Source organism: Elaeis guineensis, chromosome 13 (assembly GCF_000442705.2).
Source record: "Elaeis guineensis isolate ETL-2024a chromosome 13, EG11, whole genome shotgun sequence".
In the NCBI taxonomy this organism is placed as follows: domain Eukaryota; kingdom Viridiplantae; phylum Streptophyta; class Magnoliopsida; order Arecales; family Arecaceae; genus Elaeis; species Elaeis guineensis.
Window position 1 is genome coordinate 21,278,318 of NC_026005.2, and position 14,805 is coordinate 21,293,122.

The 14,805-nt window shown below is 35.0% G+C and overlaps 1 protein-coding gene across 1 annotated transcript; it reads left to right on the plus strand.

The window, feature by feature from the left end:
- Nucleotides 1–319: 319 nt before the first annotated feature.
- Nucleotides 320–12,913, plus strand: LOC105056266 (type 2 DNA topoisomerase 6 subunit B-like). Its single transcript, XM_029267903.2, has 13 exons — nt 320–399; nt 486–655; nt 748–856; nt 1,300–1,383; nt 2,613–2,639; nt 3,880–3,991; nt 4,108–4,189; nt 4,762–4,782; nt 6,928–7,124; nt 7,826–7,967; nt 10,206–10,399; nt 10,519–10,648; nt 12,176–12,913. The coding sequence occupies exons 2-13, from the start codon at nt 611–613 to the stop codon at nt 12,482–12,484; spliced, it is 1,452 nt and encodes a 483-aa protein (XP_029123736.1). The 5' UTR covers nt 320–399; nt 486–610; the 3' UTR covers nt 12,485–12,913.
- Nucleotides 12,914–14,805: the final 1,892 nt, after the last annotated feature.

Sequence of the window (14,805 nt, forward strand, 5' to 3'; positions counted from 1 at the left end):
TAAGCCCATCTCTTAGTATAGATATTATAAGGATTGTACCTACTTGAAGGGTCTGTCTGGATGATTGGGCCAAAATCCCATAAAAATAGTAGGTTTGCACTCATGCAATCGTATCTAAATGAGAGGTCTAGTCCAACCTATCTTTATATGTATTCAGAAAACCATTACAATGGGCGGGATTCCATAAAAAGAAAAAAGAGACCTCAACAGATCGTATTCTTCCTATGGGATTCAGACCGGCCCACTGTAATATTTCTTCTGGATATTAATAAAGACAGCCCTAATTCAACTTCATTTAGGTGTTGTAAAAACTCAAACACACTATTCTTATGGGATTTCAGGCCCATCCATCGAAACATATCCTAAAATGCAATTATGCATCAGATGCACCGTATTTCTGTGATTATTATACTGCCCTTTTATTTTATTCGTCTCTTATCTACATGCATTTCTTCCATTGATATCTTCTTTATTTCCACACACAGATGTCGAAGGAGGAATCGCATATGCCCTCACGTGCCGGACAGGTGCAGAAGATTTAGTATGAGTAAAGTGGCGGTCTCCTCTTATTCCGCTCGTATTCGAATCGTGCGAGGCACAGCAAATCTCGATGTCGGTCGCCACTTCTTCTTCCGCTCGAAAACTATCCCAAATCGTAAAATGACATCACATTGCGTTTCTATATTTCATCGCGATTTCCCATCTTTTTCTCGAGTTTTTTAAGAATTTCCAACTTTTTTCTCGCAGCTGATCTCTTCGGCGATTCAGAGATGCCGCCTCTCCGGGAACCTCTGCAGATTGTCGATTTCTCTCAAATGCTTCCACGATTCCAACCCTCCCTGCGTTCAAATCTCGAGTAAGAAGGATAGAGAAAAAAAAAAAGAAAATGTAGAAAGATTCTGTATTATAGTGCTATGATTTTTAATTAGGTTTTTTCAATGACTTATAAGCTTCCTATTTATACTTTATTGAGATCGTTAACACCACGGAGCACTAACACACACACACACACATATATATTTATATTTATATATCTGTGTGTGTGTGTGTGTCATCAGTAAGAATTAACTATTTTACCCTTTTTTTTATTTGAGATTTGCTTGTATAAACTGTACATTTAAAAAATGATATCCAGATTCTTTTTTCAGAATCTGAGGAGACACAATCATGGTAAACCCCTGTACAGGTTAATTTTGTTAGCATGGCATGATGATTGATTTAGTGCAAGCATTATTTGTTCAAATTTTAGTAATACAATTGCCCAAACCTTCTGTGAAGTAACTGAAGTAATGTGGACAGTTTCTGACACGGGTGTTGGAAGCAGCTTGGTAGAGTTTCAGGACTTGGACTTCCAGTCGCTTTCCCTTTCTACTGATAACTGGGGTAATGTTTAATGTTATTTTTATGAATTAATTTTTATAATAAATATTGTAAATTTTGCTATTATTGTGTGAATAATGATGTTGCAAGTGAACATGGAAAAGAGGTGTTAATTTTTTTTGGAAAAGCCTCAATGTGATGCATAATTATTGAAGCACTCCTAGCTAAGATCCTCGATATACTTATTTGGGAAAATGTTTTGCTTGAGTAGTTGATCTTTGTTTGCTATGAAAATATGCTATAAAATCTCTTGATTGGCTTCTCATGTGAGAATATGCTTCATTCATGGCATTGTTCAAAGCATGGGTCAAATGATTTGCTGGTGGATAGGTGTTATTGAGGAGTAGAGAGCAAGGTTGAATTTTGACTCAGGTAAGCTGAAGAGCGGAGAAAAACATTGAGCCTAATTTATAGTAAAACAAACACAAAGCATACTAATTGCAATTAAAATGCAAATGGAAAAAAAATGATATGCTGCAAACAAAACATGGCGGTTTTATACTCTGTTGTGATATAAAGGAGAAGCGTTGCATGTCAGAGGCTGCAGATTTGCATCCACCAACTTTTGAGGGATTTGGAGTCTATGGGCCTTACCTTGTAAAACTAAGTTGTGATATTTATTTTTGGGCACAGCATCACAAGTTCTTTATTTTCTTTTATCTTTCTTCTTAGTCTTGTGGCTGATTAACTCTATCACCGAACAGTTCCTCCCCCCCCGTTATCAGCTTATTTCTTTTCCTGAAAACTGGCTTGGTCTCAAGGTTGGTGTGTACCAGTCCTTGTTAGAGATGGAAATTCCTGAGTTATTGCTGTATCTTATTAATCACAAAAAACTAGTTCACAGTATTACATATACAGATTGCAGCGTCTTAGAATAAAATTCTTTCTTTTTTTTTTTTTATGTGGGTTCGAATTATATTCTGCATATTCAAATATTGTTAATGTTAAATACTATTCCACTTGACAAGTTGCAAACTAGGTTTCCAAATAATTCACCTTCTTACTGTTAAAACAGTTATATAACTATATGTACATGCAAGGGCATATTTGAAGGTATACATAAAAACCCTTATCATAGAAACAGATCAACTCATATTTGTTGCAAAGAACAAGACATCACAATTCAGCATTGTGCTTATCATTTTACTGTCCCCTATTCTTCTTATCCTTGCTTTCTATACTGTTATTATTGGTATCCATTTATGCACCTGTCCACTGTTTTCATATTGCAGATGGGGTGCTTTCCATTACAACTACTGGTAAGTTTGTTTCTTCACCAGGTTTGTTTGCCAGAACTCTTCCAATACAAATATTTTAATTTGAATTAACTTGTCTATGTTAATGCTTTCATTTTGTTATCACGATGTATAACCATTTTAATAAAAAATAATTCTTCTATATACAAAACATGTCCAATAGACTTTGTAGTTTTACTCTTAGATATTCAATGAACAAAACCATTTGATCCTTTCATATCTTTTCTGTTTAATAAGGTCTCTGTTAAATTGGAATTTATTGAACTGATAGCTGCATATATTTTGGGCCACATGGTGTGGTGTAGGTTCCACTGTGCATATTAGAGTTTCAAGTGCTTCCCTGAGTCATGCATCACTTACTGTGCCAGATCAGTACAGACATCCAACATAGGTCGGCACAACTCCTATTTATTTTTAAAACATTTTGGTTAAAAGGGATATTAAGTGCTTTTTTAACCCTTTTTTATTTAGTCATGGTGCAGCACACACATGCTGTGCTGCCAGTGGCCCGCATACCCAAGTACCAGTACTTATATTCTTGACATATATGATGAATAAGGTTTTCATTGCTGCATGCCAGTGCCGAGAGGGCCTACCACTTTGGCAGATCAAAAAGAAGCCACAGAAGTCATAGGCTTATGTATTTTCACTTCTTTATGATTTCCCATCCCCCTTTGTGATGCATGCTCTGTCTTCAGTCATATGCAAGTAAGGCGCATCTTTTTCTTTCACCCATAGTTTACTGTTGCCTCATGATCAGGTAATATATTGTCAAGCATTTTGCCATTCATCCTGGGGAGTGCATTTGGCTGTCCTTCTGCATAAACATTGATTGTTTAAAGCTCATACATTAGACGTTCTTGAATTATAATTCACAACACATGTAGAAAATTGTGGAGTTTGTGATGATAATTAGCCTTAAGTACTTGTGCAGTAGATGGATCCAATGCTGCACTTCTATCAGTTGTCCGTGACGTTAATGAGATGATTCTCTAATTGTCAGGATGGTACTCACATGTCTTTTAAGCGTATGTTATTGACTTTGCTGTTATTGCCATCTTATAGTTGTATATGGTAATAGATGCTGTCGGTTAAATGGTTGCTGACATTTATTACTTTCCTTGGTATACATATCAACTTATGTGCAAAATATGCTCCATTATGCCATCTATTATTTTGACAAGAATATATTGCAAACATACACAAAAATTGATGCATATGGTTAATTCCAAATTTGTCCCAGGCATTCGTGATAAAGATATCCATCATTACTATTTGAATCTTAAAGAGGCAATTTCTTCCAGAACAAGGTTGAAAAATTTACCTTCCAAACGTAAAACTATGGGGACATTCAGGCAAGCAAGCTACTGGATTCCCTTTGTCTATTTATCCGTTGTTGTAACTGTTAGTACATTGATATCGACACTTCAGGAAATTTAGTTAACTTTTTTACATTATCACTCCATTTTAGTGGGACTGAAATATGTCTTTCCACCATGGAGGAAGAGAATGTTAATGACTTCATAGCATGGATGGTTCGCTTCATCCGAAAGGTCTGTCTTATAACTTGTATGGTAGTTTTGAATCTTTGATACAACCATGAAGTAAGAGGGAAAAAAGACAAAGCTAATTTTCTCATGGGAAGATCTTTGCACTATATTGTAAAAGAGGAACCATCAGGACTGTAAGATGCTTCTCCAAGAGAGGTTAAAAGGAAGTCATAACTATCAAAACTACTCATATCCACACACAAAGAATATTCCTGTATAATTAACATGAGGAATAAGGTTGAACCAATGTTATTTTGGAAAAGGTCCATGTTATTATTCTCCAAAAGGGAGATTCATTAGATAACAATGGTTCTCTTCAGGGGAGTTCCAAAAATCAGGTCCAATGCGCATTGGAATCGGGATTTTTCCTGTTTTAGTGGTTATCCATAAAAAGATCTGATGGGTCCTCTTGACTTTGATATCTTGGTGCTGGCAATCTGTGATGTTGCAACTTAGGCAAGACAAGTTGTCAGCACACTTGATGCAAATTCAATAATTCAAGCATTTAAAATCCACTCCATGTTCTTCATTTTTGTTCCATCATTTATATTCTTGTTTCCTTTGTCTTTTTGCAGATACTTGTATTGAAAACTCCAGTAAGTTTCCTTTGCTTTACTTGTTATGTTGTTCTTGTTATAAAAGAACCATTTATGGTTTTCGAGGTGTTAATTGCTGTGATTTCCAGTTGTATTTTGGTGAAGGCTTCCTTGATGCTAACCGTTTAGTTTTTCTTACCAAAAATCTTAGTGGGTCTTGCTGACATTGCAATCTTTATGTTGGTTTTTCATATTATTTAATTTTCTCATGATAATGTTACATGATTGCCGAGCTCAAGGGATAGATACAAACTTCACACTTGGAACAACCATTTCCAATGGTCCATTTTGATAATTTAATTTTTTTCAGTGCATTTTTTTAATATATGTTCATGCCTGTTTCTTTCTTTAGTTTATTAGGAATTTCTTAAGTGTAGCCCTTGATGTGATCTCATCGAAAACTAGATTAAGTAGTACTAAGATTTGGGCAGTTGTGATGCCTATCAACTAATCAGCACTGATGTCAACTGGCATTGACTATGTAAGCCCTACGACTACGAGTCAATATAGCTTTTGATACTGCTTGTTCTGGCTTTCGTTATTGTATCAATCTGCATATTATCTCATGAAAATATGCTGCTGTGGAAGTTATATCAATATTTTCTGGCAGATATACATTATCCTTTTTGAAATTGATCTCAGTCAGTGAAGTTTTTGCTCAAAATAGGTAAATGGAACATAAATCCATTTTGTTACTCAGTAAATTAACTTTGCTGCATATTATACATTATTGGTTTGTGATTTTAAGGTAAAATAATAAAATTTATAATGGATAAAAAGTCTAATTTTGAATTTGTGAATAGAGTATTAGTGAATCTTAGCACATTGAGCAGCACATACTACTTCCGGTTCTAATTTTGTAGTTTATGTCCTTCAAGACAGAAACTGCATGATATTAGAATCATAGCCTGGAAAACATTGTACATTCTATTAGGCTTTTGCTTGAAATTCATGCGATACATTCTGTAAGGCTTTTGCTTGAAATTGGTGCTAGAGCTGGGATGCATTTCTTTTTAGCCGGTATGCCTATTTCTGTCATGCTTCTTAGTTCTTGAGTTCATTTACATGCAAATTAATTGAAAAGGAAATTGTTTCATACAATTCTTTTCTTTTTTTTTTCTTTCTAAAGAAAGGTAGATGAATAATGCTAGATACAAAGGGGTATGGATAATGAAATTAGTCCCTGTTTTAATGTACATGACATAAACCATAGTCTCTGATACTGATATTTATAGTGCTGGTTGAATCTAGTATTAGCTCTATGGAAAGACTTTGGGGTAAATCTGACTTGCTGAGTGGTTGCAACATGTTATTTCATGTGGCATTCTCCCTGTAAATGTTTTGCTTCAATTTTTTAAAAAATATTTATGTATATGTAAGATCCTATGTTAAAAATTTCTCATAAAAGGAGCAACAAAATGCAGAAAGGTTCAATAATATTTTTTTAGAACCATACGTTCAACTTCCAATCTAACATCTTTGTTAGACACTAAAAGTTGGATAATGAAACATTTTTCTGAATATCCATTCTATGTGGAGCTGTATAGAGAATTTGAGATCATTTATGGATGCTTGCTCATCTTATAATATCCTTTTTCTTTTTCTTTCCTTCTGTTGTTTTGGTCTTGTAAAATTTTGGGAGTTTATTTTCTCCCCTCTTTTGACATTTGTGCTGTAGCAGTTAGCATGTTTCCATTTTAATGGAAATTCTTGATATCTCTTTCCATATTGGGATCTCTTGATGTGGTTTTGCTGGAGGGGACAATTTGAGCATGTGTACATAAATGGACTTGGATACTGTATTAGATTTGTTCTCAAACACAGATGAGTTTTTCTTAGCATTTTCCTATTTGCTTTTAGTGAAGGATTCTCAAACATGGCTTGTGGATTTTATATATATTTTATTTTATTTTCTTTTATTTTGTTTACAAACACTAACAACAATTTTGTCTGATTCATTAATCTCATAATTGTTTTGGTTCCTTGAAGTTGTATGCTGCCTATGTCTGTTAGTGTTTCTCGTAGATTGGTGCTAAATTTTATGGATCATTCTGACTTCTGCCCAACTTTTCTTTTCTTCTGTATATTTATGCCAGTATTGGAAACTGAATCTGTTGATTAAATAATTTCCCTACGCTATCTCAGAATATAACAATGGATCTCCTAGTTGAGCATGTTGACAACTTTGGGTCACGATGTGATCATATTCTCCAAGCGATTGATGATTTTGACCTAACTTTGACAATGCCAACTATCAAGTGCCTTGTGTCTGGCCTTGAAGATCATGTTCTCAAGCATGGAAATGTTGTACATAAGCAGTGTCACTCTTGCTTCGCCAATAGGTAAGTTTGCAAAATTGCATTGCAGTTGCATATACTGCATGACTGGTTAATGATTTTGTGATCTGAGCTTCATATGACTCCATTTTGGTCTGAATGTAGTTGCTTTGTATTCATACATTGCCTGTGGACTCAGACCTCTCCCTTTTTCATATCAAATCATCTTTGTAGTGCCTATTTAATAATTTTTCATATTTCCAGAGCCCATAATTGACATCACCTACCTTTTAGTTTAACTTTTGGAAACTTTTAGATGCAACTCATCTGGTGGAGTATCCATAGTTGGATTGCATCATTAACCATCTTTTGTCAAAGCAGTTTTACATGTTTTGTCTCTCTCCCTCTCAACAAGAAAGAAGGTTCATGTTCAGTCTTTTATGAACAAAGCCTAAGGAAGATATATATATATATATATATATATATATATATATATTAATCTGGAAGAGAAGAAGTTTAAACTCAACTAGGTTTTATGTTTCCCTTTGTAGCAAAGGCAAGATGCTCTGATTGTGAATCCTTACATTGGTGACACTTTATACCACGTCAAATACTGAACATCATAAACGACCTCATCAACTGTATGATGGCATCCTATAATACATGCAGATTGCCACCTGGAAAGAAAAATCATTTCACATTATCCACCAACTGTATTCTCCATTATCTGTAGTTGATAAATATGGTGTCCTCCTTTCTCTTTGCAGAGATCATTTATATGTTGGAAGTGGACTAGCAAGCAACACTGACAATATCAGAGGTGCCGGACAGGTGGTGGAAGCAGTGATTGTAATTGCACCTGTTTCTTCACAACCCTGTTGTTGGAGCATGAACTGTTTAACGTCACAGGTTTTCTTCTTAGGAGAGCTCCTTTAGCTGCTTTTTAAGCTCTTTTTTTTGTCTTATATGCAGATAAAACTCAAAGTTAGTGCCCTTGTAGTATCTCATAACCAGTTAATTTTCATATTAGCTGTTTCAAAGGCTGTCTTTCAGGCAACCACTCTGATTGCTTTGTTCCGGGAGATAGATTTTGTAGGAACTAATTCATATACTTTTATATTATACGTCATTCAACATTCTGTATGTGTGAATTTCTGTTCCTTCTTTTTCTTCTCCTTGATGCTCTGTAATATTGAAAGTGTTAGTTTTTTTTTTGTCACAGTAAGCATGCTACATTTTTATTACATGATAGTTCCTCTTTATAGTGGACACTATGGGACTGAGACCTAACTCTGAAGTTCATCCCATAGAAAGCCCCAGATATTAGTTAGTGAAGACCAGCTTTGTCATTTACAAGGATAAGGATTGTGTACATGGCAGGAAAAAACACATGTATATCAAGGCTATACGCATGGTTTCATAATTGTCCATCAAGATTAATTAGGCAATGCAATATTAATGAAGGAAATTTAGCAAAAGTTCCACATAAAACAGGTTAAATACTTTTCGTCCTTTTTTCAATTAGTTCACAACGTTTTGTTATATGCATGTTAGTTAAGGGATAAAGCACCCAAAACAGATTCATGGATCAGTAAAAGCGGCTGGCCTCAAGGTACTTGCCCTACCTAAGAAGTGAGAAAAGGAAAGCATCACATTATAATTGTTGATTAGCTGTTCTATCGAGCCTTCAGATATTAGCAAGTACATTAAGTTATCAGCCTTTCATAAAACATGTCGTGTTATTAAAGCTGGATTGCTACAATATTTCCCAAGCTTCAATAATTTTGGTGTAACAACCCTAATTAGTATAAGTAAACCAATAATCCATCTGAAAACTTTCCCATTCTCAAAAATCTCTCTCTTGGAATGCCTCTAGAATAATAAAAATATATCTCTTCTCCCAAAACACCCCTATAATGTTTTATGATTTTTATCAGTTGAAACATTCAATGGGCAAGATCAGGTCAACGAGAGGGCAAGAAGTTCTAGAATTCATGCGGAAAGAGAACTATTGTATTAGCTAAGAGATGTGCATGAGTTCAGTCCTTTCATGGGAGCACGTGAAGGATGGGAGCTCCCATGACCATCATGAGATAATGTCGGAGAGTTAGACAAGGACTGACAGAGAGGTCAATCGAATGGGTGTCCCATAATTCTTGGCTTCTTAAGGTGACCATTACTTGAACCTCTCCTAAGCTCATCAATCCATTGTATAACACACTAGATTTTTTTATAATTAAGTCAGATGGTTATCAGTGACCAAAGGATCTAAGATGCAGTAGAAATCAATTAAAAAATATGGATGGATTTCAGTAAATAATCAGAAATCAATGACCAAGCAACTCTAGAATCTATCCAAGTCCTGCTTCCTCACTGATAATAGTATGCTAACCGAATATTTTGTAATTTTAAAATACCTCCAACATTCCAAATAATCATAAAACAATTAATTTTAAATTGTTTTAACTTTTAAGTTATTTTTATTTGCGACATGTGAAGCACATGCATTATATGAGAAAAATGTAATGGCCATAAGCTAACAAAATCATAAAATAGAAACATCTAAAATAATTTATGATCTTTTTGTACCTTTTCAACACTCAATTGGAATATCCATGTATCTTTAAAAGGAAACTCGAGAGCCATGCATGATGCTCTGCTCGGGAGGGTCATTGTCTCCACTGCACATGCATCGCATGTGCCAAATGCTTGTTTTAATAAAAAGAAAACTTCCAATCATATAATTTAAGAAATAATTTCACATTTAATCCTTAAAAATTGTGCTTACTAAGATTACTATTTTAATAATTCTGAGAATTTCAGTTATTATGCAAATGAAATTGTTCTGATCAGGAAGAGTAGAATGGCATTGGTTCTTGATAATGGAGCATGTGCCAAATTGTCATTTCTACTTATAATAGGAATTAAATCTTGACCTTATCTAATTCTAAACTACTTAAATTTAGATACCTGATCATGGTTATGTGCTTATGTTGGCTGGTTTTCTCAAAAGGGGGAATTGACTATTGACAAAGTATAATCTTATTGTCTACGCATCTTATGCTTATATTTCAACTCACTAGAACTGTTATACTGCAAAGAAAAGTTCATTTCATGTACTTGGTCTAACAAAAAATGTTCTGTTAGGTCATGTATTTCCAAGACTTCACATCTTGCTCAATTTCACAGCCAGCTCTCCATGCATTGACAAGTATTGATTGGCAGAATTATGGATTAAGGTTAAGGGGCAATTTTGTAGATGGAGATGATATCACAGTGCTTGAATGGGAGGACAATCCATTTGCTCGCATGGATATTGCCCTCCACATTTACCACAAAATATATCCAACAACATAAAAAATTTGCATCATATGTCATAAATATCTCCAAACTGTGTGAGTTTGACATAACATATTAGGTTCATTCATGTCAGCAGATTTATCCTTAACATCTGGATTACTGTCACCCTAGTACCTTCACGACAAAGGATTCCAGCTGACAGAAAACTTGTCAAGAAAGCTGTAAAGATCGCACTGGATGACGTAAAGGCCAAGTATGGTGGAATTTTTCTAAGCACCCATGCTCTCAAGGTTATATCAAGCCCTCCCTTTATCTCCATTTTTAATGCTGTCAGGGATCATAGATAGTATTATCAGATATGCATCCTCTTTTTTCTTTTTTCCCCTCTTTTTTTGAAGTGAAGATACCATACAAGAACGTAAGGCATAATGAAAAGGGAGCTACTGAAAATTAACTACTACCGCCTCCAAATTTACTAGCAATTGGATTGAGAAGTTGATAGTGGTTTTAAAAGGCAAAAAATGCATACCTTTGCAAATATGCATAAGCAGGCATATCATTAGCATGCAACTTAAACCAAAAAAAAAAAGAATTAGACATGCCTGCAATTATTCAGAATCAAAAGATGCAGTCATTGTATTTAAAAGTATTATGTAGGGGTGTAAGTGGATTGGTGAAAATCTAAAATCCAAACCGAACTAGAGGATTGGATCGGATTTTTGGACTTTAGTTTTGGATTTAGAGTCAATTTTTAAAAACTTTGGACTTTGAACTTGGATTTGGATTTAATGTTATAAAATCCAAATCCAATCCGAAGTCCATACTATGGGTCCAAACCAAATCCAATCCATTCTTTTAGTTTGGACTTTTGGATTTTACACACACACACACACATATATATATATATAATATGTGTGTGTTTCAAGTTTAGTTTCTTTTTAATGCTATGGAACTTATTATATTTTGGCGATATAGTTTTTCTTGAAAATTTAAAATTTATGTTTTTGATATGATGCTATTATAGCATGATTTATTGAGACCCTTGGTATTGAAATTTATGTTTTTTATTTCTTATCCATTACTATTATAATATTAGTTGTTAGATGTAGGACAATATTATAGAATACCTATAAGTAGTATACATTTCGAATTTATATAACTTGGTTTTGAATTATTATCCAAATTGCGGTCTAATATATGTATAGGTCCAAAAATCCAATTTAATCCAATCCGAACTTTTCAAACTGGATTGGATTGGACTAGTAGAATATTTGGTTTGATTTTGGAGCCAAGTTTCCAAGCCCAAAATATTTCGAATTGGAGTTGGATTTAGGTATAATCCAATCCAATCCAGTCCATTTACATCCCTAGTATTATGTTACAAAGGTGAATAAGTTACGGATGATGTAAATTAAATGTATATCTTATTATTTACAGAGGTGTACAAGTTCTGATATCATGGAAGAACATGCCAAATAACTAAGTAATTTGTCATATGGTTAAGTTGGTGTTGTAGAAAAGAAACACCTGCAGGAGGTGGGGAAATGATTGGGGAGAAGAGCGGAGGGGGGGTAAGGGAGCATTCAAGAAACAGCAAACACTTTAAAAAACTTCAGAACTCATGCTACCGACCAAAAATATGCACAAGTATGCGTTGCCACTTAATCTTTCACCTCATTGCCCATTGTAAAATGCATCCTGTCATTAACATCATCCCTTATTTATTTATATTGTTTACTTATTTATTTATTTTTGGTCTTATCTTATGAATATGTGATCACTGGTTAGCGGCTGTTTCATCACTTTTGCATCTTCAGATTCGAAAGCATGCTCCCGAGCTTTCAAGAACAATTGCCAAACTGATCACATCATCCAATGATTTGGACTTCCAAAGTGAGTGTGCTACATTTCTTGGGCTGCACCAATTTGATGCAGGCAGAGAAGGGGTGGTTGAATCCTGCATCAGGGAAAAGATTATTGGGATTATAGAGACGAATGATAGAAAGTCAAAGGCAGAAAGGGATGCTGCACCCAGCCTCTTTAAATCTGAGTGCCTATGCGAGGAAGATTGTGTAGATGAAGAGAATGAAGATGCTGCAGAAGATGTCAGTATTTTGGATTTTTAGTGTCCCACCTAATCTTTAGATTTGTTGACTAATGATGCATTATGCGTCTCATTGTCATGTCATTTTGTATTAATGCAAGTATAACCAAAAGTGTCATTGACTTTAGGCACCACAGGATTGACGTTGCCATACGTTAGCCCACCAGATTTTAAAGACTAGTCACATGTTAGCCCTTCAGACTTTTTAAGGACTGGGCATCATCTAGTAGTGAAAGCATTGTCGGCCACTGAAGTATCATGATGAAACCATCAGATTGTTCTGGTAGAAGCAAATTGAGCCTGATCTAATTGCTTTCATGAATTTAGTTGGCTTTTTTTTTTTCCCGCTCTTCTCAGCAGAATGAGAATCTTTAAACTACTATTTGCCACATACTGTCATTCAGTCTCTATTCTTCCTTTTAGTACAAGCAACATTGAAATATCAACAATACATGATTTTGTGCTGGATATAAATTTCATATCTTTCGAGGTAGCTAACACCCGTTTAGCTAATTCAATGTCTTTTTATTAGGCAATTCTCACCAAGTTACCTGAATTATGGTTGGTTAGTGCAGGGCAATCCATCTATTAAGCAAAGCTTTACATGTTCCGAGGCTATTATGGGATGCCCCATCACTACCTGCTGATATTCTTTGCTGATTCATGTTGTTCATTGCAGAATTTGATCAAAGATTTTATTTTATTTTATTTTCTCCCTTCATGGTTGGAGCAAAGCATCCAAGTAAAACTCAAGGTTGGTTTTTGGAGACTATCTCAAAGATGGTGCATGGCCATGATACTCAGTAGCTGGAATCTGCTTATGCAGGTTTCCTCTGTTAATATGCAAAACTAAAATACATGACCTGACATATTTGTGGAGAGAAATGCACTGCATCATTTCTTCACCACACCATACTTCAGTTCAGAAGAACATGTTTCATTCTGAAACTGTGTGCTCCTACCAGAAGGAGCATGTCATGAGATGTCAGGGTGATTCTATGTAATTGCTTCAGCAGCAGGTGCTGTACCGACGTTTGTACATATGACATGTGCCCTAAAGCATCTTTTAACCATAAAGAAGGATCTAATAAAATTATACTTATTAGATGGCTGACCTATAATTTAAACTGGAGAAATTTGAAGTTTGAAAACGATATACCTCACGCTGTAAGCAAACCACCCACTTGTTGTTACCTACGAAACCAACATGCGGGGCATGTAAATGTTGGGTGTTGTCGCACTTATTAAGGAACGTCAGCAGAACTACAATAACCCTCGAGGTTTGATACCATCAATATCTTTGGATAACATAGTTGCAATTATAAGCTAATCACTAAAGAGTAAACTCAAGCTGTCCAAGTACCATGAAATACCCCAACAAGCTATTATAACCTTTCAAAATGTTCAGACCGCACAATGGAAAAAGCACATACATATTGTTGATGATCCAGGTGAGTCTCTCTCCCTCTCTCTCAATCTCCATTGCTGGATCAAAAATCACTTGAAGTTCCTCATTTAAGGAGCCTCTCTCGCTCTCTCTCAGCGCCTCTCTGCCCCTCCCTTAATCCATCTCTTGGCACTCCCCTCCCCCTCCTTATTTAGTTACACTCAAGCTAGTACAACATACTGATACTGTATTGGACCTATCACTAGCTGGTCTAAGCCTAGATATTGGTCCAACAGACCTCGATATAGGGGTGGCAATTGGGTCGGATCGGAGTGGATATGAATCGGATCAATGCAGGTCGAATCAAAAAATCAATTCAAATCTGACCTATTTATTAAATAGTTCAAAAATTTAGACCTGGACCTAACTTGTTTGTTAAACAGATAACTTGAAGCAACCCACTTAACCTATTTATTAAACAAGTCAAATTAGATTAAATGGGCTAAATAGATTAAATAGATCAAGATAAATAAATCAGAAATAGATTAAGTAAATTTTAAACAGGTTAAATATATTTTAAACGGATTAAACATGTTAAATGACTTAAACGGATTATCTGACTCAGTCCGACCTGAATATTAAATAGATTAAATGGGCCAAATATTTGAAATCCAAATCCGACCCATATATCAAACGTATTATATAGATCGATCTGTTTATGATCCAAACCCATTTAACCTAAATCCAAATCAATTTATGGCGGATCGGACATAGATCGGATTGATGGGTCAGATCATATTTTGCCAGCTTTACATAAAAGTGAGATATGGAGAGATTTTTTATTCAACAAAATATGGGAAAGATAGAGAAAGCTCCCCCATCTCCATGGCAATTGTTGCGGCCCCACTTCACAAGTACACATAAGCCAAATAGATCCCAAAGAACAAGAAGATCCA

What these genes read in the sequence shown, in the direction of transcription:
- LOC105056266 (XM_029267903.2), top strand. Translation starts at nt 611, where the DNA reads ATGTCGGTCGCCACTTCTTCTTCCGCTCGAAAACTATCCCAAATC. An exon ending in AAAACTATGGGGACATTCAG is followed by an intron (nt 3,992 to 4,107) that starts GCAAGCAAGCTA and finishes ACTCCATTTTAG; the next exon opens with TGGGACTGAAATATGTCTTT. An exon ending in TACTTGTATTGAAAACTCCA is followed by an intron (nt 4,783 to 6,927) that starts GTAAGTTTCCTT and finishes ACGCTATCTCAG; the next exon opens with AATATAACAATGGATCTCCT.